The 20,577-nt window shown below is 45.7% G+C and overlaps 1 protein-coding gene and 2 long non-coding RNA genes across 6 annotated transcripts in view; 2 read left to right on the plus strand and 1 right to left on the minus strand.

Annotated features, from left to right (window-relative positions):
* PHACTR4 (phosphatase and actin regulator 4) overlaps nt 1-7,432 on the plus strand; it is a 105,207-nt gene extending 97,775 nt beyond the window's left edge. For all 4 annotated transcript variants that reach the window (XM_066375605.1, XM_066375606.1, XM_066375604.1 and 1 more), the window contains 2 exons: nt 558-634; nt 5,191-7,432. In XM_066375605.1, coding sequence (XP_066231702.1) covers nt 558-634; nt 5,191-5,206 — 93 coding nt within the window. In that variant the 3' untranslated portion in view covers nt 5,207-7,432. The remainder of the gene's footprint in view (nt 1-557; nt 635-5,190) is intronic.
* Nucleotides 1-20,577, plus strand: part of LOC136399856 (uncharacterized) — a 194,104-nt gene that overhangs the window by 170,652 nt on the left and 2,875 nt on the right. The gene's annotated exons all lie outside the window — the stretch shown is intronic.
* LOC136399859 (uncharacterized) lies at nt 9,074-20,262 on the minus strand. The gene is made up of 3 exons (XR_010750221.1): nt 19,995-20,262; nt 9,418-9,500; nt 9,074-9,181 (listed from the first exon to the last, which is right to left on the minus strand). It is a non-coding gene; the product is annotated as an uncharacterized lncRNA (long non-coding RNA).

A 20,577-nucleotide genomic window follows, 5' to 3' on the forward strand; every position in this document is an offset into this window, starting at 1 on the left:
AAAAAAAAAAGACACTAACTAGAAAAAGGAACCGCAAGTAAGATTTCTACTTTTAATGTAATGTTAAATTTGTAATCAAGATACAAAATACCAAGATGTATAAACCAAAACTTAAATGACTAACCACCACCACCAAAACTGGAAGAAAATATAGTCCTTGCTACATCACAGTACACAAATCTGGAAGGAAAAAAATTTACTTTAATGGCGGATATGTTGGTTGGAGGGAGTAGCAGTGTTTTAGTAATTACCATATTTCATCTTTTAAACAGGAAAAGCATTTTTAGATGCTGTAGAAACTCTAGAAGCTATAATATCTCTTTTAAGCTCTTCGAGTGTTTTTGATTTAACCAAAGATTATAAGTTTATTAGGAGATGAATGGTGTCAGGCTCAGCTTCACCCAATGTGTTGACTGGACTTCTTTCCCTGTTCTGGGTTTGGCGCTGTGGGTTACAGTGACTCACAAAGTTAAGCACAATAGAGAATGGATGGCAGATCACACTGCTGTACCAGAGCAGACAGAAAATGTTGAAACATTTTTGTTTTTACTCCACAGGCTGCCATAAGAAAAGAATTAAATGAATTTAAAAGCTCAGAGATGGAGGTTCATGAAGAGAGCAAACATTTTACACGGTAAGAGCCAAAAGACCCAAATACTTTGAGCTAATTAATGTGCCACCAAAAAGCAAATGTACCAGCAGAATTGTTGTGATAGGAAGGACCGTAATGACATCATTTAAAAGAAGGACACTCACCTGGCCAGATAGCTCAAGTGATTACCCCAATATACCAAGGTTACGGGTTCAATCACCGGTCAGGGCACATGAAGAATCAACCAATGAGTGTGTAAATAAATAAGTGGAACAACAAATTGATATTTCTTTCTCTTCTCTCTTCCCTCTTTTTCCCTTTCTCTCTCTAAAATCAATTTAAAAAAAATAAATAAAATTAAAGAAGGAGCCTGACCTGTGGTGGCGCAGTGGATAAAGCGTTGACCTGGAAATGCTGAGGTCGCCTGTTCGAAACCCTGGGCTTGCCCAGTCAAGGCACATATGGGAGTTGAAGCTTCCTGCTCCTCCCCTCCCTCTCTCTCCCCTTCTCTAAAATAAATAAATAAAATCTAAAAAAAAAAAAAAATTAAAGAAGGACACTCAGCCCTGGCCGGTTGGCTCAGTGGTAGAGCGTTGGCCTGGCATGCAGGAGTCCCGGGTTCGATTCCCGGCCATGGCACACAGGTGAAGCGCCCATCTGCTTCTCCACTCCTCCCCCTCTTCTTCCTCTCTGTCTCTCTCTTTCCCTCCCGCAGCCAAGGCTCCATTGGAGCAGGGTTGGCCCGGGCGCTGAGGATGGCTCTGTGGCCTCTGCCTCAGGCTCTAGGATGGCTCTGGTTGCAACAGAGCAACACCCCAGATGGGCAGAGCATCGCCCCCTGGTGAGCATGCCAGGTGGATCCCGGTCGGGCGCATGCGGGAGTCTGTCTGACTGCCTCCCCGTTTCCAACTCAGAAAAAATACAAAAAATAAAAAATAAAATAAAAAATAGCCTGACCAGGCGGTGGCGCAGTGGATAGAGTGTCGGACTAGGATGCGGAAGACCCAGGTTCAAGACCCCGAGGTCGCCAGCTTGAGCGTGGGCTCATCTGGTTTGAGAAAAAATTCACCAGCTTGGACCCAAGGTCACTGGCTCAAGCAAGGGGTTACTCGGTCTGCTGAAGGCCCCTGGTCAAGGCACATATGAGAAAGCAATCAACGAACAACTAAGGTGTCGCAATGCACGACTAAAAACTAATAATTGATGCTTCTCATCTCTCCGTTCCTGTCTGTCCCTCTCGATCCCTCACTCTGACTCTCTCTCTGTCTCTGTAAGAAAATAAAAAATAAAATAAAGAAGGACACTCAGTGTTGACTGCAAGAAGACTATATTTAGAGAAAGGAATGAGAATCAGGATCATTAGTAAATGCCTATACTGAAGGTGGCATTTTATGTTTAACTTAATCCTTGCAATAAATTTTCAAGGTGATAATATCCCCATTTTATTGATCAGGAAACAGGCTGTCTCATAAGCATTAAGTGACTTGCTTGACTTGCTGGTAAATTGCAGAACCAGGATTCAGGGAAAGTAATGAATGACTAAAGCCACTGGGTTCTCTCTTCCCTGTACTCACTGTCCTGGGTTATATGTGAGGAAATTGTTGCTGAGTTAGACAAGATCTTGCCCTCTCTGGTTTCAGTTCTTTCTAGCACAGTTGATGTTACCAATTTTGTATATAAACTTTATTTTAATTAGCTGTCTTCATGAAATAAACCAAGAACTATTTTGATTTGGAATTACTATTGTGAGTAAGGGCCTACCCGGAACCTAAGGAACCAGCTAGCCAAGAATGAAACCACTGAACATATCTAGGTGACTCTCAGAACATTTATATAGAGGCTAAATAAAAAGATAGAATGACAATTCCAGTTTGCTATAAAAAGAAGGAATAAGCACCTGACCAGGCGGTAGCGCAGTGGATAGAGCATTGGACTGGGATGCAGAGGATCCAGGTTCGAGACCCCGAGGTCACCAGCTTGAGCGTGGGCTCATCTGGTTTGAGCAAAGCTCACCAGCTTGGACCCAAGGTTGCTGGCTCCAGCAAGGGGTTACTTGGTCTGCTGAAAGCCCGCTGTCAAGGCACATATGAGAAATCAATCAATGAACAACTAAGGAGCTGCAACAAAGAATTGATGTTTCTCATCTCTCTCCCTTTCTGTCCATCTGTCCCTATCTGTCCCTCTTTCTGACTGTCTCTGTCTCTGCCACACAAAAAAAGGAAAAGGAAGGAATAAGCAAAGTTGGAAAATATTGTTAAACCGTTTTCTTTGTGTGTGTGTGTGTTTCTGAAGTTGGAAACGGGGAGGCAGTCAGACAGACTCCCGCATGCGCCTGACCAGGATCCACCCGGCATGCCCACCAGGGGGCGATGCTCTGTTGCATCCAGAGCCATTCTAGCGCCTGAGGCAGAGGCCATGGAGCCATCCTCAGCGCCCAGGCCAACTTTGCTCCAATGGAGCCCCGGCTGCTGGAGGGGTGGAGAAGCAGATGGGCACTTCTCCTGTGTGCCCTGGCCGGGAATCGAACCCGGGACTCCTGCACGCCAGGCTGACACTCTACCACTGAGCCAACCGGCCAGGGCCTAAACATTTTTCCATCACAGTATAGGCAGATGGTTATTAGAGATTTTTTGTTTTGTACTGAACTCTGACAGCAGTAGACAAGGCAGAGTCTGTGATCAGCAGGGCTGCTATTCAGGGCACTATAATGTAAACTGAAATAACAAACCATACTTGCCAGCAAGGTGATTGTAATCTAACCTGGGACCTGTGTACTACAGTCGATACGATAAAGGCTTCAGTCATTCTGAATCCTTGGTCCACCAGGTTCCGTAGCTCAGTGCCCCCATTTCCTCGCTATGTCAGTGCTCGCTTGTTTTCTTTTTCCATTGATCTGAGGGTGGGGGCAGAGGGAGAGAGAGAAAGAGAAGCATCAGCTTGTTCCACTTAGTTCCATATTCAGTTGGGTACTCATTGATTGCTTCTCCTATGTGTCCTGACTGGGACTGAACCCATAACCATAACCTCAGCTCCAGGACAGCGCTCTGCCTAGCCACCCAGCCAGATCCTGTCAGTGTTAGCTATTTTTATTGTTATTAGTAATCGTAAGACAGTACTATAGTGAGAAAAAGTCATAGAGAAGGTGACATTTAGGCTGGATCTCAAAGTATATAAAATAATTTATTTGGACAGAAAGGAAGGAAGGAACATTGTAAGCAGAGGCCCAGAAGAGGCAAAGCTATGGGAAGCAGGAAAGTGCATGCTGTTTCTGGGTAACAGAAAATGTAGCTGGATCAGAGGACATACGGGGACAGGGTAGAGAAGCTGAGGCTAGCAAGATGGCTTACAGTCACACTTTAAAGAACTCTGACAGGCCTGACCAGGCAGTGGCGCAGTGGATAGAGCGTCGGACTGGGATATAGAGGACCCAGGTTTGAGACCGCGAGGTCGCCAGCTTGAGTGCGGGCTCATCTGGTTTCAGCAAAAGCTCGCCAGCTTGGACCCAAGGTCGCTGGCTCGAGCAAGGGGTTACTCGGTCTGCTGAAGGCCCACGGTCAAGGCACATATGAGAAAGCAATCAATGAACAACTAAGGTGTCTCAACGAAAAACTGATGATTGATGCTTCTCATCTCTCTCCATTCCTGTCTGTCCCTATCTATCCCTCTCTCTGACTCTCTCTGTCCCTGTAAAAACAAAAAACAACAACTCTGACTGTTACGCTGGGGTGCCAGAACCGTGGGCGTGTGTTTCATCAGAACAAGTTCTGGTGGAACTATGCGAGGTGAAATGGAAGGATGGAGAGGCTCGCAGCAGGAAACCAGTTAGGAAGTAACTAAAATATCCATCGTGAGCGTATTGGTAGCTCAAACCAGGGAAGCGATGGTGATGAGAATGCAAGAGAAATAAATTTGAAAGACATTTCAAGCATAGTATTAACAAGATTTGGCAGTCTATTGATTCCAGGGATGAATCAAAGGAAGTAGTCAAAATAACTCTGATTTCTGCCTGACTACTGGTGGTGCAGTGGATAGAGCATCAACCTGGGACACTGAGGTCTCAGGTTCAAAACCCCAGGGTCACTGGTCTGCCTGAGTGTGGGCTCATCTGGTTTACATGCAGGCCCACCAGCTTGAGCATGGGATGATGGACGTAATCATAGACATGATTTCATGGCTTTAGGCGACCCATGTGTTTTGGTCGTTCGACCCCCACTGGGGTTGCGACCCACAGGTTGAGAACCGCTGCTCTAACCAGTCGAGCCGCTGGCTGCAATAGGAGAAGAGAGATAAAAGGGGGAGACAGAGGGGAAGAGAAGCAGATGGTCGCTTCTCATGTGTGCCCTGACTGGGGATCGAACCCAGGATGTCTACATGCCTGGCCGACACTCTATCCACTGAACCAAATGGCCACAGCCAAGAGAAGAGAGTTTTGAAGAAGGAAAGAGGAGGGTCAGGAGTATCAGATGCTACAGAAAGAATTAGAGTGGAGGAGAGGCAATTTTTAAAAATTAAAACATAATATTCATTACTATTAATGCAATGATAACAAAGCAGTCTACAGATCTGGTAACTCAGCTGTTTTTGATCATCTGTTTTAGCTACCATCGTCCATGATGCTGAAGTTTGAGGAACTAAACAACTCTCCAAAACAGGGCTACTTTGCTGCTTCAGTCTCCAGAATGACACGGCGGGAACTTCAGCACTTACCAGCCCAGCCAGAATCAGTCCTCGGGGATCTATGTCTGGGGTGAACAGCACTTCTATGAATGTAGCATTTCACTGGAATGGGTTCTCATGTGTTGCCTTGGGCAAAACTGAACACTTGTCAGTGCTTGAACCTTTTAATATTGCAGCACACTTGAGGGGTCCTTCCCCCCACAGCCACAAATGTTCTGGGCCACTTGCAGGTTCCAGGTTTTACTGGCTGCACCCCACTCTCACCCCAGGATAACTGCCTGTGCTGAGGCCCAGTTTGCACCATTAGCCTTACCTGCTCTGTCTGGTTGTGAGACCCACTTCTGTAGGCGCTAAATTCCAGACATCAACTCCAGTTGGTGGTGGGCAAACCCTGGAGGGCCCCAGCCTTCTGGCAAGGGCCCCTCTCCCAGGGAAAGCCTTCATACCACACTGGCGTGTCAGCACTGCACTGTACTTCTCGTAACAGCAATATAGTCCTTCCAGGCACCCAGCCTGGGAGAAGCTCAGGATCTGACAAGTGCTTCCTCTTTGACACAGCTTATCCGGATTTCTTTTTTTTTTTTTCTTTAAATCTTGAAGAAGTTATGGGAACTTAGGTTCATTCTGCCTTGCAACTAGATTCCAAGTTGGGAAAATGCAAAAGCATGTATGATTTCTATATACAAAACCAAAAAGTCTCCCCTAACAACCATTTATGTTAATGCCAACTCACAGAACACTGAGTCATGGCCTAAATGTTAAAAGCTGTTATACTCTGCCCTGGTCAGATGGCTCGGTTGGTTAGCATCATCCCAATACGCAAAGGTTGTAAGTTTATCCCTGGTCAGGGCACATGCAGAAACAGATCAATGTTTCTCTCTCACTCTCCCTAAAATCAATAATTAAGTTTAAAAAATAAAATAAAAATAAAAAATAAAATAAAATAAAATAAAAAGCTGTTGTACTTGTGTTGTACCAAATGATGCTATAAGTCATTTTGACCAGTACATATATATTCTCCATAAAGCAGAGCTGTAGCGACTCTGTGGGAGCCCTTGTGTGCTGTCGGCCCATATACTTCCAGCCGTAATCACAGTGAGGGCCTAGGGATGCTGGGTGCTAAACGGGAAAGGTCTTCAGAGAAGCAGGAGCGGCACAGGCCTGACCCACTGCTGCTGTCCTCCTCGCTCACCCTCACTCTTCCAAGCTGGCGCCCACGTACTCAGTGCCTGGGCATCACCTCAGCCCCCACCTGCTTTTCCTGTACTGTATATTAATATAACTTCCTAAGATAGAAAATTCAGTAGCTTTCTTTGAATTTTATTGAAAACTTTACAGCCTCACTATTTCCTTGTCCACACTAAAAGGAAGGAGAAGAATGAATGTGGCTTTTTCTCTTTAATGTTCAGAAAATTGTGGCTGTTTTATCATTTCTTCCGCAGTTCCCGTTGTTCTGTATGTAATCTTTTAGGAGATTGGAGATTTTTCTTTTTTCTTTCATGTCTGTTTCCAAGTTGCTGAAGAACCCAAATATCATGTCAAAACAAAAAAGCTAAAGGGACCTCTGTAGGGGGATTACGAGGTATTGGATTTCTCAGTTACTGCCCACTGCTTTATGGCTATGGAGATGTCCTGGGTCACCTCTCCCTGAAACTAACATTGGGCATGACTGAGGGAAAGATAAATGACAACGCTGCCAAGCTGTTAGAGGTCTTTATGGAAGGTGGCCACACATTAATGGCTGTTGTGACTTCTGACCTTTCTATCTGGTTGGTTTGGAGATAAGATGACATTTTCAAACCCTTCCTTCAGTGCCTTTCTTTCCCTTAATGTGCCAAGCTAGAATTAGGACTTGATTTCCTGAGCTATTTGTCTGCTTTCTTTTACTTGTGCCACCAAGGAATCTAGTTCATCTTTCATCTCAGTCATGTTCTTTTGAAACAAGATACTTTGGGGGTCAAGTCTTTTCAGGTGTTTTATATATATATATATAAAGAGTGGAGTTCATGTCCTTTCCATGTAAGTAACAATTCACAATCATAATGTATAGAAGAAATGAAAGCCTGATGTATTGTACTTCACGTTTCCCTGATGTACAGAATATCCCTGTAAAATAAATAATTGCATTGTATATCAGTCTTCCTACCAATATTAATTATTAAAGTATTTTAGAATTTAAAAAAACTATTCTGGTATGAAGTGTTTTTTGTGGGGGGGGTTTTTTGGGGTTTTTTTTATGTTATGTAATTATATTTTTATTAAAATACATTTTTTTGTGTGTTTTTTTAATTTTTATTAATTTTAATGGGGTGACATCAATAAATTAGGGTACATATATTCAAAGTAAACATGTCCAGGTTATCTTGTCATTCAATTATGTTGCATACCTATCACCCAAAGTCAGATTGTCCTCTGTCACCTTCTATCTAGTTTTCTTTGTGCCCCTCCCCCTCCCCCTCCCCCCTCCCTCCTGCCCCCCCCCCCCTAATCACCACACTCTTGTCCATGTCTCTTAGTCTCGTTTTTATGTCCCACCAATGTATGGAATCATGCAGTTCTTGGTTTTTTCTGATTTACTTATTTCACTCCATATAATGTTATCAAGATCCCACCATTTTGTTGTAAATGATCCGATGTCATCATTTCTTATGGCTGAGTAGTACACCATAGTGCATATGTGCCACATCTTCTTTATCCAGTCTTCTATTTTTTTTTTTTACAGTGATTAAAGCCTTTAAGCAAACTCTTGGCCAATACAGCAAGAATCCATAAAAGAGCCTGCCCAGGTGGTGGCGCAGTGGATAGAGCGTTGGACTGGGATGTGGAAGGACCCAAGTTCGAGACCCCGAGTTCGCCAGCTTGAGCGCGGGCTCATCTGGCTTGAGCAAAAAGCTCACCAGCTTGGACCCAGGGTCGCTGGCTCCAGCAAGGGGTTACTCAGTCTGCTGAAGGCCCGCGGTCAAGACACATATGAGAAAGCAATCAATGAACAACTAAGAAGTCGCAATGCACAACGAAAAACTAATGATTGATGCTTCTCATCTCTCCGTTCCTGTCTATCCCTCTCTCTGACTCTGTCTCTGTAAAAAAAAATTAAAAAAAAAAAAGATATTAAAAAAAAAAAAAAAAAAGAATCCATAAAAGAGTAGTGTCCTTAACAAGTAAAAGTAGTCCAAGTTGGCACCAACACAATTCCAAATCCCTGCAAATGCAACCCAACTCCAGTTCAGTCTGTTACGAGCTGTCACGAGGAGCAGGAGTCCAAGAAAAGTCCACATCCAGGAAAAATCCACATGGCACTGGAATTGTCACAATTCTATACTTTGCAGCTCACATCCAAGTTCCAATGACTGCTGCTTCTAGCTGGTAATGATTCAGGTAGACTGGAAAAGCCATCTGCAGCATGTGTGGAGATGGAGCTTCTGTTCTCCTCTGCCTGGAGAGATGAGACCAGGTTGCTTTTCCCTGGAGCTCTGCGACTGTGGCGTGGTAAAGAGAACCTTGGGATACACTAAGCTGGGTGGCAAAGGTAAATTCATAATAGAAGTTGGCAAAAGGGGGAAAGAGAGCTCTAAATTAGTAGGTCCCAGCCTGAAATATGAGTGGGGCATTGAAGTAGGAGGAATAAAGGAAACACTATATATTAAACAAAGCAGCAGAAAATAGGACTATTAATACCCACAACAGATCTTTGAGGGAAGAATAAAAAACCTGACTATTCAGGCAAGACATAGTTAAGTGGCCCTTGTGCAAATGAGATCAGTTTACCTGCTTCTTGGAAGAAATACCCTAGGCTCATCCACAGTGTCATAGATGGGGCCGAAGGCCCTGGGCACCTTCAGCCTTTAGTGGCAAACCCCAGCATTCTGGGCAAGGTTAGGTCATAGGTGGCTGGAGCAGGGCTGGAAGAGACTGAACCCTCCCCTAGAGGAGCAAGGGGGAAGCCTACCTTCCAGTGTTCCTTTTTCCTCACAGCAAAGGCATGTAAGCCTGGCAGGCTTTAGCTCAATGACCTTCCTATTCACTATTGAAGCAGGACCCAGATGGAATCCTATGAGACCCCTTTGGGGCGTTGGAGCCTTTAAGGGCATATCCTAAAAGCTGGTAGTTCACCTGATCTCTATTGGGCTTTTTCTGCCTCTTGGTACCTTAAAAGCCATGCTCAGAAGATCTCGCTGAGAGGTTTGAGGATCCCCATCCGCCTATATAAACCTTTTCCGTATATCTGGAGCTATTTGGAAAGAGACAAAACAGTGTTACTAGCTGGATCAAATAAAAGAAGGCAGAAGTTTGCAGGAGAAAAAGATTTGGCGTCTACTGTTCATCAGCATTCAAAAGAAATTTAAAATTTTTTAAGTGAAAAGCATGATATGGTAGACCCGTAGGAGTTCCAGGATATGACTCCCCCCTTTTAAATTTTTTTTACCTTAAAATATTTATATTTGCTGGGTACACTTTAATAATACCTTGACTTTAAAGATTGTAAGAAATACCCATAACTCGAAAGGTTTGACAAAACACAGTAAATGCTTTTGCTACATATGCAGGAGCATTGTCAGTTTAACCAGTTTAGGAAATCCAATAATAGAAAAATGCATACAGACAATGAGCTATAACATGCTTAGCAGCCTCTCCTGTTCTGACAGAGGTTACTATAAATATAAATCCAAAATAGGTATCCACTGTAACGTGGACATAGGACTGTTTGCCAAATGAAGGTATATGAGTAACATCCATTTGCCAAAGTTGTCCTGGTAGGAGTCCTTGAGGGTTAACTCCAAATGAAGGGGCAGATTGTAGTATAGGACCCCTTGGACAGGATTTACCAATCCGCCGTGCTGCTTCCCGAGAAAGTTGAAACTGTTTACACAGGGCTACAGCGTTCTGGTGATGAATAGTATGAGACTGAATTGCTCGATCTGTCATGGTTGCTCCAAATAATTTTCTTTTGGGTAGCTTGATCAACAAGGGCATTCCTTGTGCTAAAGCTCCAGGGTGGTATGAAGTGTTTTTTATGTTCTACCTTATTCCAAAAGATTTAAGCCTGCTTAAAAATGATACCTAAAATACTGCTAGGCACTTCAATGAGAAATGGAAGAGGGGGTAATAATAGCAAGAACATTAAGTGTAGCCAGGTGAAAGTCAGTCATGTTTGTGTCTGCCTGTGCACCCATATGGAAAAGCAAAGTTGGCCCTGGCCGGTTGGCTCAGCGGTAGAGCGTCGGCCTGGCGTGCGGGGAACCCGGGTTCGATTCCCGGCCAGGGAACATAGGAGAAGCGCCCATTTGCTTCTCCACCCCCGCCTCCTCCTTCCTCTCTGTCTCTCTCTTCCCCTCCTGCAGCCAAGGCTCCATTGGAGCAAAGATGGCCCCGGTGCTGGGGATGGTTCCTTGGCCTCTGCCCCAGGCGCTAGAGTGGCTCTGGTCGCGGCAGAGCGACGCCCCGGAGGGGCAGAGCATCGCCCCCCGTGCCGGGTGGATCCCGGTCGGGCGCATGCGGGAGTCTGTCTGACTGTCTCTCCCCGTTTCCAGCTTCAGAAAAATACAAAAAAAACCCAAAAAAACAAAAAAAAAAAAGCAAAGTATGTACCAGGTATTGTCCTCAGTCCTTCACACTGTTATTCCCATTCCGAGTCTGGGAGGTAAGTAGAAGTACACCCATTTTATCAGTGAAGAACCTAAGAGGTGTAGTTGCTTTCCCAAGTCAACACTAATTATGTAATCACTCGTATATACTATTCAAGGACAAGCAATCGTATCCCAGTCATTCCTACAAGGATTACTCTGTATGGTCCACATATAATTAGACCTCAGGCTGATATCACAATAAGACAGTTCATATCTCATATACTCCTCTCTGGCTAGCAGCCCAGTTTCCTTCCAGGTAGCCACACCAGTGACTCACTTTCTGCTTGTCACTTGAGAGACTGGCCTTGATTAGTGCACCACCCTTTACCAAGGGTTAAAGAAACCATGAGTCAGAACTCATGTCATTGGCTTTCACCTGCTCTCAGATTTTCCTTCTACTGGTCCATAGAGCCCTCAAATTGCTATCATGGCCCTGGCCAGTTGCCTCAGCAGTAGAGTATTGGCCTGGCGTGTGGAGTTCCTGGGTTCGATTCTCGGCTGAGGCACACAGGAGAAGCACCCATCTGCTTCTCCACCCATCCCACTCTTCTTTCTCTCTATCTCTCTCTTCCCCTCCCACAGCCAAGTCTCCATTAGAGCAAAGTTGGCCCGGCCAAGGATGGCTCCATGGCCTCCTCCTCAGGCGCTAGAATGGCTCCGATTGCAGCAGAGCAACGCCCCAGAGGTGTCGACCATCGCCCCCTGGTGGGCATGCTGGGTGGATCCCGGTAGGGCACATGCAGCAGTCTTGTCTGTTGGCCTCCTCCCCGCTTCTTACTTCAGAAAAATACAAAAAAAAAAAATTGCCATCACTTTCTGAGGTTAAGCATTGTTTCCAGAAGGGCATTTTGCAGGTGTACATTGCCCAGAGTCAGCTGAACCAACTCTGGATTTAGATTACTGTACCCCAGGATAGGGAGGACTGTAATAGAGTGAGTGGTTTGGAAAACCACTATCGAAAAGGGGAAGTCCTGTGGATGTGAAGTAGGAGAGGAGGAGACAGGAAATGTACTTATAAAAGATGAGAATGTACAACAAAAAGCCAATTCCTGAAACCAAAACACAGCCAACCACGGTTTCAGTTCCAGCTCTAGGAAGCATGAAGGGAAAAGCAGACCCACCAGTAACCTGGACTGCTTGGTCCTTTGGTCTCTTTTGTAGATACCATTAATTTCTTCCCCCAAGAATTTTTGCCTCCTTCATAAAACATACAGGTCATTTGACAAGAACAAATACCCTCAGTTTCCCTCTATCTGGTACTGAGGAAACACATGATTTAAATTTTTTTTTATTTTATTCATTTTAGAGAGGGGAGAGAGAGAGAGAGAGAGAGAGAGAGAGAAGGGAGGAGGAGCAGGAAGCATCAACTCCTATATGTGCCTTGGCCAGGCAAGCCCAGGGTTTCAAACTGGCGACCTCAGCATTCCAGGTCAATGCTTTATGCACTGCGCCACCACAGATCAGACCACACATGATTTATTTATTCATTAACCTGTTTAATGTTTACCTCCTTCCTTCCCCCCTAAAAAATAAATCTTCCTTTGACCCCATTTTCTCTTCAATCTATGACCCTATCTCCTGCTTTTCCTACACTCCCTTCACATAATCTATTTTTAACATTGAACAACTTAAATTTCTGTACTATCCAAGCAATTGAGCTAACCGAGTGACAAGTGGAGGAGAAAGACCTGATGGAGATGTAACCTGAACAGGCTTCATGACTGGTTATGACCTCTGCTCTCTATGCCCTGTTTTCCTGCTGGCTTCTTCCCTGAGCGTCATTTAAATTATGGGTTTTCATGTCCTCTCATCACTTTCCTTGCTCTCCCAAGGTGACTTCAGGCATTACGTTTTTGTTTTGGAGGGTTTTTTTAGCAAAAGAGGAAAAAAAGAGAGGAAGGGAGAGAGATGAGAAGCATCAACCCATAGTTGCATCACTTTAGTTGTTAATTGATTGCTTCTCCTGTGTGCCCTGATCAGGTATATAACCTGGAATGTCTACTTGTCAGGCCAATATTCTATCCACTGAACAAACTAGCCAGGGCCAACATTTTACTTTTTTTTTTTTTTTTTTGTGACAGAGAGTCAGAGAGAGGGATAAATAGGGACAGACAGACAGGAACAGAGAGAGACGAAAAGCATCAATCATCAGTTTTTCATTGTGACATCTTACTTGTTCATTGATTGCTTTCTCATATGTGCCTTGACTGTGGGCCTTCAGCAGACCGAGTAACACCTTGCTCGAGCCAGCGACCTTGCGTCCGAGCTGGTGAGCTTTCCTCAAACCAGATGAACCCGCGCTCAAACTGGCGACCTCGGGGTTTCAAACCTGGGTCCTTGGCACCCCGTCTGATGCCCTATCCACTGCACCACTGCCTGGTCAGGCGAGAGAAGCATCAGTTCTTCGTTGTAGCTCCTTAGTTGTTCATTGATTGCTTTCTCATATGTGCCTTTTTTTTTTTTTTTTAATTTTTAGAGAGGAGAGAGAATGAGAGAGAGAGAAGGGGGAGGGAGGAGCAGGAAGCACCAACTCCCATATGTGCCTTGACCAGGCAAGCCCAGAGTTTTGAACTGGCGAACTCAGCATTCCAGGCCGATGCTTTATCCACTGTGCCACCACAGGTCAGGCCTCATATGTGCCTTTGACTGGGGGGGCTCCAGCAGAGGAAGTGCTCTCTCTCTTGCTAAAGCCAGCAACCTTGGGCTCAAGCTGGTGAGCTTTCCTCAAACCAGATGAACCCACACTCAAGCTGGCGACCTTGGGGTCTCGAACCTGGGTCCTCTGCATCCCAGTGCAACATTCTATCCACTGTGCCACCATCTGGTCAGGCAACATTTTACTTTTTTTTTAAATCTCTTAGTGTCCTGGCCAGTGTCACAGTGGATAGAGAGCATTGTCCTGAAGCGCTAAGGTCACCAGCTCAGTCCCAAGGTCGCTGATTTGAGCCTCAGAGCACATATGAGAAGCAATCAATGGCACAACTAAGTGAAAGAACCAGTTGATAGTTCTCGCTCTTCCTTCCTCTCTCTCAAATAAAAAAAAAGAAGAAAAAAATCTTTTAAAATCTGGTTTAATAGAAGACAGCTCAACTCTAATATCTGCTTCTGCATTCAGTCTGTTACTATATTCTGTTTCGTATGTTTTTTTTTAATTATTTTGCAGTTTTTTATTTATTTTTTTAATTAATTAATTTATTTTTACAGGAACAGAGAGAGAGTCAGAGAGAGGGATAGACAGGGACAGAGATACAGGAACGAAGAGAGATGAGAAGCATCAATCATCAGTTTCTCGTTGCTACACCTTAGTTGTTCATTGATTGCTTTCTCATATGTGCCTTGACTGGGGGGGCTACAGCAGACCAAGTAAGTTCTTGCTCGAGCCAGAGACCCTGAACACAAGCTGGCAAGCTTTTTGCTCAAGCCAGATGAGCCCGCGCTCAAGCTGGCAACCTCGGGGTCTTGAACCTGGGTCCTTCCACATGCCAGTCTGATGCTCCATCCACTGTGCCACCGCCTGGTCAGGCTTTAATTATTTTTATTTATTCATTTTAGAGAAGAGAGACAGAGAGAGAGAGAGAGAGAGAGAGAGAAGAGAGAGGAGGGGGCAGGAAGATGAAGCATCAACTCCCATATGTGCCTTGACCAGGCAAGCCCAGGGTTTTGAACCAGAGACCTCAGCGCTCCAGGTCGATGCTTGATCCACTGCGCCACCACAAGTCAGGCTATTCTGTTTTGGTTTTAAGTAAATGCATAAAATCCCTTTGTCATTCTATCCACTGTGACACTGGCCAGTACACTAAGAGATTAAAAAAAAAAATGCCTGACCTGTGGTGGCGCAGTGGATAAAGCCTTGACCTGGAAATGCTGAGGTCGCCGGTTCAAAACCCTGGGCTTGCCTGGTCAAGGCACATATGGGAGTTGATGCTTCCAGCTCCTCCCCCCCCTTCTCTCTCTCTGTCTCTCCCTCTCCTTTCTAAAATGAATAAATAAATTTAAAAAAAATTTAAAAAAAAAAGAGAGATTAAAAAAAAAAAGTAAAATGTTGCCTGACCAGGTGGTGGCACAGTGGATAGAGTCTCAGCCCTTGCCAATGGCTCAGTAGATAGAGCGTAGGACATCTCAGGTTCGAATCCCAGTCAGGGCACACAGGAGAAGTGGTCATCTGCTTCTCTCTCCTTCCTTCTCCCCCTTCTCTCCCTCTTCCCATCTCACAGCCAGTGGCTCAATTAATTCATGCGTTCACCTCCAGTGCTTAAGATAGCTTGGTTGCGTTGAGCACCTCAGCCTGAGGTGCTAAAAATAGCTCAGTTGATTCAAGCATCTGCCTGACAGGGGTTGCTGGGTGGACCCCAGCCAAGGAGCATGTGGGAGTCTATCTCACTATCTCCCCTCCTCTCACATTAAAAAAAAAAAAAATCGCCCTGGCCGGTTGGCTCAGCGGTAGAGCGTCGGCCTAGCGTGTGGAGGACCCGGGTTCGATTCCCGGCCAGGGCACACAGGAGAAGCGCCCATTTGCTTCTCCACCCCTCCGCCGCACTTTCCTCTCTGTCTCTCTCTTCCCCTCCCGCAGCCAAGGCTCCATTGGAGCAAAGATGGCCCGGGCGCTGGGGATGGCTCTGTGGCCTCTGCCCCAGGCGCTAGAGTGGCTCTGGTCGCAATATGGCGACGCCCAGGATGGGCAGAGCATCGCCCCCTGGTGGGCAGAGCGTCGCCCCATGGTGGGCGTGCCGGGTGGATCCCGGTCGGGCGCATGCGGGAGTCTGTCTGACTGTCTCTCCCCGTTTCCAGCTTCAGAAAAATGAAAAAAAAAAAAATCTAGCCTGATCTGTGGTGGCACAGTGGATAAAGCCTCAACCTAGAACACTGAGGTCACCAGTTCAAAACCCTGGGCTTGGCCTGACCAGGCGGTGGCGCAGTGGATAGAGCATTGGACTGGGATGCAGAGGACCCAGGTTTGAGACCCTGAGGTTGCTGATTTGAGCGCGGGCTCATCTGGTTTGAGCCCAAGGTCACTGGCTCGAGCAAGGGGTTACTCGGTCTGCTGAAGGCCCACAGTCAAGGCACATATGAGAAAGCAATCAATGAACAACTAAGGTGTCGCAACAAAAAACTGATGATGCTTCTCATCTCTCTCCGTTCCTGTCTGTCTGTCCCTATCTATCCCTCTGACTCTCTCTCTCTGTCTCTGTGTAAAAAAACAAACAAACAAAAAAACCCCTGGGCTTGTCTGGTCAAGGCATATATGGGAGTTGAAGCTTCCTGCTCTTCCCCCCCCCCTTTTCTCTCCCTTCCTCTTTCTCTGCTCCTCTCTCCCCCCACCTCTCTAAAATGAATAAATAAAAGTTTTAAAAAATCTAGTCTCACACAGATATACAGTTGGTAATGATGTCTGCTGTTTTTTTCAAGTAAAATAATATTCCATGAAAAATGTGGCAATTTCAGTTCACAATTCAATCACATAAGTTCTTTCCCTGGAGATAACCACTGTTTTAGTATGCAGCAAAAGCTCTTTGTGTATATTTCTCACTTTGTCACTCAATATTAAAAAGATGCATACTCAAAAGTCAAGAATACAATTAATGATTATTACTTCATCAAGGATGTTCTTAGGTGAATGTGATTTGTTAAAAAACTGTAAATTTATGATGATGAAACAACACGACTATCAGTACAGCTGGCTGACGGGGCCTTGAAACATACTAAGGCACCAGCAAATTTATCCACAATTTCATTTTACATCAGTTCAGGGTCAACACAGTGAAATAGGGACCAGGAGGTGGCGCAGTGGATAGAGCGTTGACTGGGATGTGGAGGACACGGGTTTGAGACCCCGAGCTCGCCAGCTTGAGCGCGGGCTCACCAGCTTGAGCACAAGGTCCCTGGCTCGAGCTAGGAGTCACTAGCGCTGCTGCAGCCCCTCCCCCCCACCAAGGTACATGAGAAAATAATGAACAACTAAGGAGCCACAAGAAAGAATTGATGTTTCTCATCTCTCTTCCTTCCTGTCTCTCTTTATCTGTCCCTTTCTCTGTCACTGTCGCAAAAAAAACAAAACAAAAAAACAAAAAAACACCACCACAGTGACAATAGGGAAAGAAAGTATGAAACAGTTGGACCCCAGGGTCTGCCAACTACACTTTGAGAATACTGCTCAGGGCCTGTTTTGCATCTTAAAATTTGGGTAATAACACCAATATCTTAGAATTGGTGTGATAGCAATAACGTTTGTAAAACACCCAGCACAAAATATTGTTCTTGTTGTTTTTTTTTTTTTCTTGTTTTTTTTTCTTTTTTCTTTTTTCTGAAGCTGGAAACGGGGAGAGACAGTCAGACAGACTCCCACATGCGCCCGACCAGGATCCACCCAGCACGCCCGCCAGGGGCGACGCTCTGCCCACCAGGGGGCGATGCTCTGCCCCTCCGGGGCATCGCTCTGCCGCAACCAGAGCCACTCTAGTGCCTGGGGCAGAGGCCAAGGAGCCATCCCCAGCGCCTGGGCCATCTTTGCTCCAATGGAGCCTCCGCTGCGGGAGGGGAAGAGAGAGACAGAGAGGAAGGAGGGGGGGTGTGGAGAAGCAAATCGGCGCTTCTCCTATGTGCCCTGGCCAGGAATCGAACCCGAGTCCCTCGCATGCCAGGCCGACGTTCTACCGCTGAGCCAACCGGCCAGGGCCTTGTTCTTGTTTTTTTGTTTTGTTTTTTTACAGAGACAGACAGAGTCAGAAAGAGGAATAGTTAGGGACAGACAGATGGGAACGGAGAGAGATGAAAAGCATCAATCATTAGTTTTTTGTTGCAACACCTTAGTTGTTCATTGATTGCTTTCTCATATGTGCCTTGACCGCAGGCCTTCAGCAGATCTAGTAACCCCTTGCTGAAGCCAGCAACCTTGGGTCCAAGCTGGTGAGCCTTGCTCAAACCAGATGAGCCCGTGCTCAAGCTGGCGACCTCGGGGTCTTGAACCTGGGTCTTCCGCATCGCAGTTCGATGCTCTATCCACTGTGCCACTGCCTGGTCAGGCCCAGCACAATATCTTATAGGAGGAACACCATAAATATTTCTACCCATTATAGTCCAGCTGTGCTGTCAGTTCATCTAACATTTATGCACATAACACCATACTTGAATTTCTTTTTTTTTTAGATTTTATTTATTCACTTTTAGAGAGAGAGGAGAAAGAGAGAGAAGGGGGGAAGAGCAGGAAGCATCAATTGCCATATGTGCCTTGACCAGGCAAGCCCAATGTTTTGAACCTGCTACCTCAGCATTCCAGGTCAACATTTTGTCCACTGCGCCACCACAGGTCAGGTGAAATTACATTATAGAAGTTCACTGTAATATGAATGTTTAGCCTTGGCTGGATAGCTCGGTTGGTTGGAGCATCTCCCAAAGTGCAGAAGCTGATAGTTCAACCCCCAGTTAGGGCACATGCAGGACTGCCTGTTCTTGTCTCTCCCTCTCCTCTCTCTCTCTAAAATCAATAAAATACTTTAATACATTTTTTAGTTAATTAATTTATTTTTTACAGAGACAGAGAGTGAGTCAGAGAGAGGGATAGACAAGGACAGACAGACAGGAATGGAGAGAGATGAGAAGCATCAATCATTAGTTTTTCATTGCGCGTTGCAACACCTTAGTTGTTCATTGATTGCTTTCTCACATGTGCCTTGACCGCGGGCCTTCAGCAGACCTTGTAATCCCTTGCTTGAGCCAGCAACCTTGGGTTCAAGCTGGTGGGATTTTGCTCAAACCAGATGAGCCTGCGCTCAAGCTGGCGACCTCGGGGTCTCGAACCTGTGTCCTCGGGATCCCAGTCTGATGCTCTATCCACTGCGCCACCGCCTGGTCAGGCTCAATAAAATACTTTAAAAATACACATATGTATCTTCAGAATTCTTTACTTGCCTATTTTTTAACTGAATTTTATTGGGGTGACAATTGGTTAATAAAAATGTTAGGGCCTGACCTGTGGTAGCATAGTGGATAAAAGCATCAACCTGGAATGCTGAGGTTGCCGGTTCAAAACCCTGGGCTTGCCTGGTCAAGGCACATATGGGAGTTGATGCTTCCTGCTCCTCCCCCTTCTCTCTTTCTCACTCTCACTCACTCGTCTCTCTAAAATGCATACATAAAATCTAAAAAAAAAAAAAAAAAAAAAAGTTAAAAAAAAAAAAAATGTTAGGGGCCCTGGCCTGTTGGCTCAGCGGTAGAGCGTTGGCCTGGCGTGCGGGTGACCCGGGTTCGATTCCCGGCCAGGGCACATAGGAGAAGCGCCCATTTGCTTCTCCACCCCCGCCCCCTCCTTCCTTTCCGTCTCTCTCTTCCCCTCCCGCAGCCAAGGCTCCATTGGAGCAAAGATGGTCCAGGCGCTGGGGATGGCTCCTTGGCCTCTGCCCCAGGCGCTAGAGTGGCTCTGGTTGCGGCAGAGCAACGGCCGGGAGGGGCAGAGCGTCGCCCCTGGTGGGCCTGCCGGGTGGATCCCGGTCGGGCGCATGTGGGAGTCTGTCTGACTGTCTCTCCCCGTTTCCAGCTTCGATTAAAAAAAAAAAAATGTTAGGTGTACAATTCTATAATACATCTTCTGTGTACTGTATTGTGTTCACTACTCAAGTTTCCTTCAATCACTATTTATCCCTCCTTCACCCTCTTCTTACCCCCACTCACCTTCCTACTTGCCTAATTCTGTATAGAAGGTGTGTTTGTTAAAATATACCTAACATAAAATTTACCAGAAAAAGATACAAAAATGGAGGGAAAAAAACCCCAAAATTTACCATTTCAACCATTTAACCATTTGTAAGTATACAGTTCAATAGTATTGTACATTACATTGTTGTGCATAGGAGGCTTATAATTTTAGCCAATTCGTGTAGAAGAGCTTGTCTTATTATTTACTTACGCATTTATCAAACATTTATTTTATACATGACAAGGTTGATTCAAACCCTTTTGAGACTTTTCGCATTTTTCGAAATGGCTTTCATATTTTGTACACTTAATATGCCAAAGTTATTTTTGGCGTGTTTACTTAATAGCACATTCTAAAGATTCGGTGAACTAACGTAAACATGCTACTAGAAACGGACCTGTCCGCCTACATGTGTAACTAAATCGCTTCCGGTAACTTACATTTCCCAGGCAAAGTCGCGCGCGAAGACTCTAGTGTCGCGAGATTCGTCTGGGCCAGGTAGGGGTGGGTTTAGCCGGCGGTAGATTCTTGAGCACCCTTAGCGAATTTCTGATTCCCTAACTGCGCATGGCGGAGCGCAGGCGTAGTAGATATATCCGCTGGCTTCAATAGGTATAAATACGGGTGCCTTGGGCTCGCTCGGTCTTTTGGAAGAAGATATTTGCTGAGGTAGTGTCATGTATGGTGAGTGATTTTATCCCCCTGATTTGTCAGTTCTAGGTCTGATGCCCGGACCTGTCAAGCAGCCTTTCCTTCGGAGATCATACGGCTTAGAAGGATTGCTTTCAGCGGTATTGTTCTAACTGCCCTTAGCTTCTGCGCTGGGGCTGGATCTATCAGGGCCTGTGAAGGTCTCGCGATGCGCGGGTGGCGGCCATAACCAGGGGGCGCGAGCGCAGAGCTTCCACCCTGTTCTCTGAGAAGCTGAAAACGCAGTTCTCACCCCACCGTTGCCAAGTGATTACCTTGCCTCCTGGTCGTCGCGCACAGTA

This window comes from Saccopteryx leptura, chromosome 3 (genome assembly GCF_036850995.1).
Source record: "Saccopteryx leptura isolate mSacLep1 chromosome 3, mSacLep1_pri_phased_curated, whole genome shotgun sequence".
In the NCBI taxonomy this organism is placed as follows: Eukaryota; Metazoa; Chordata; class Mammalia; order Chiroptera; family Emballonuridae; genus Saccopteryx; species Saccopteryx leptura.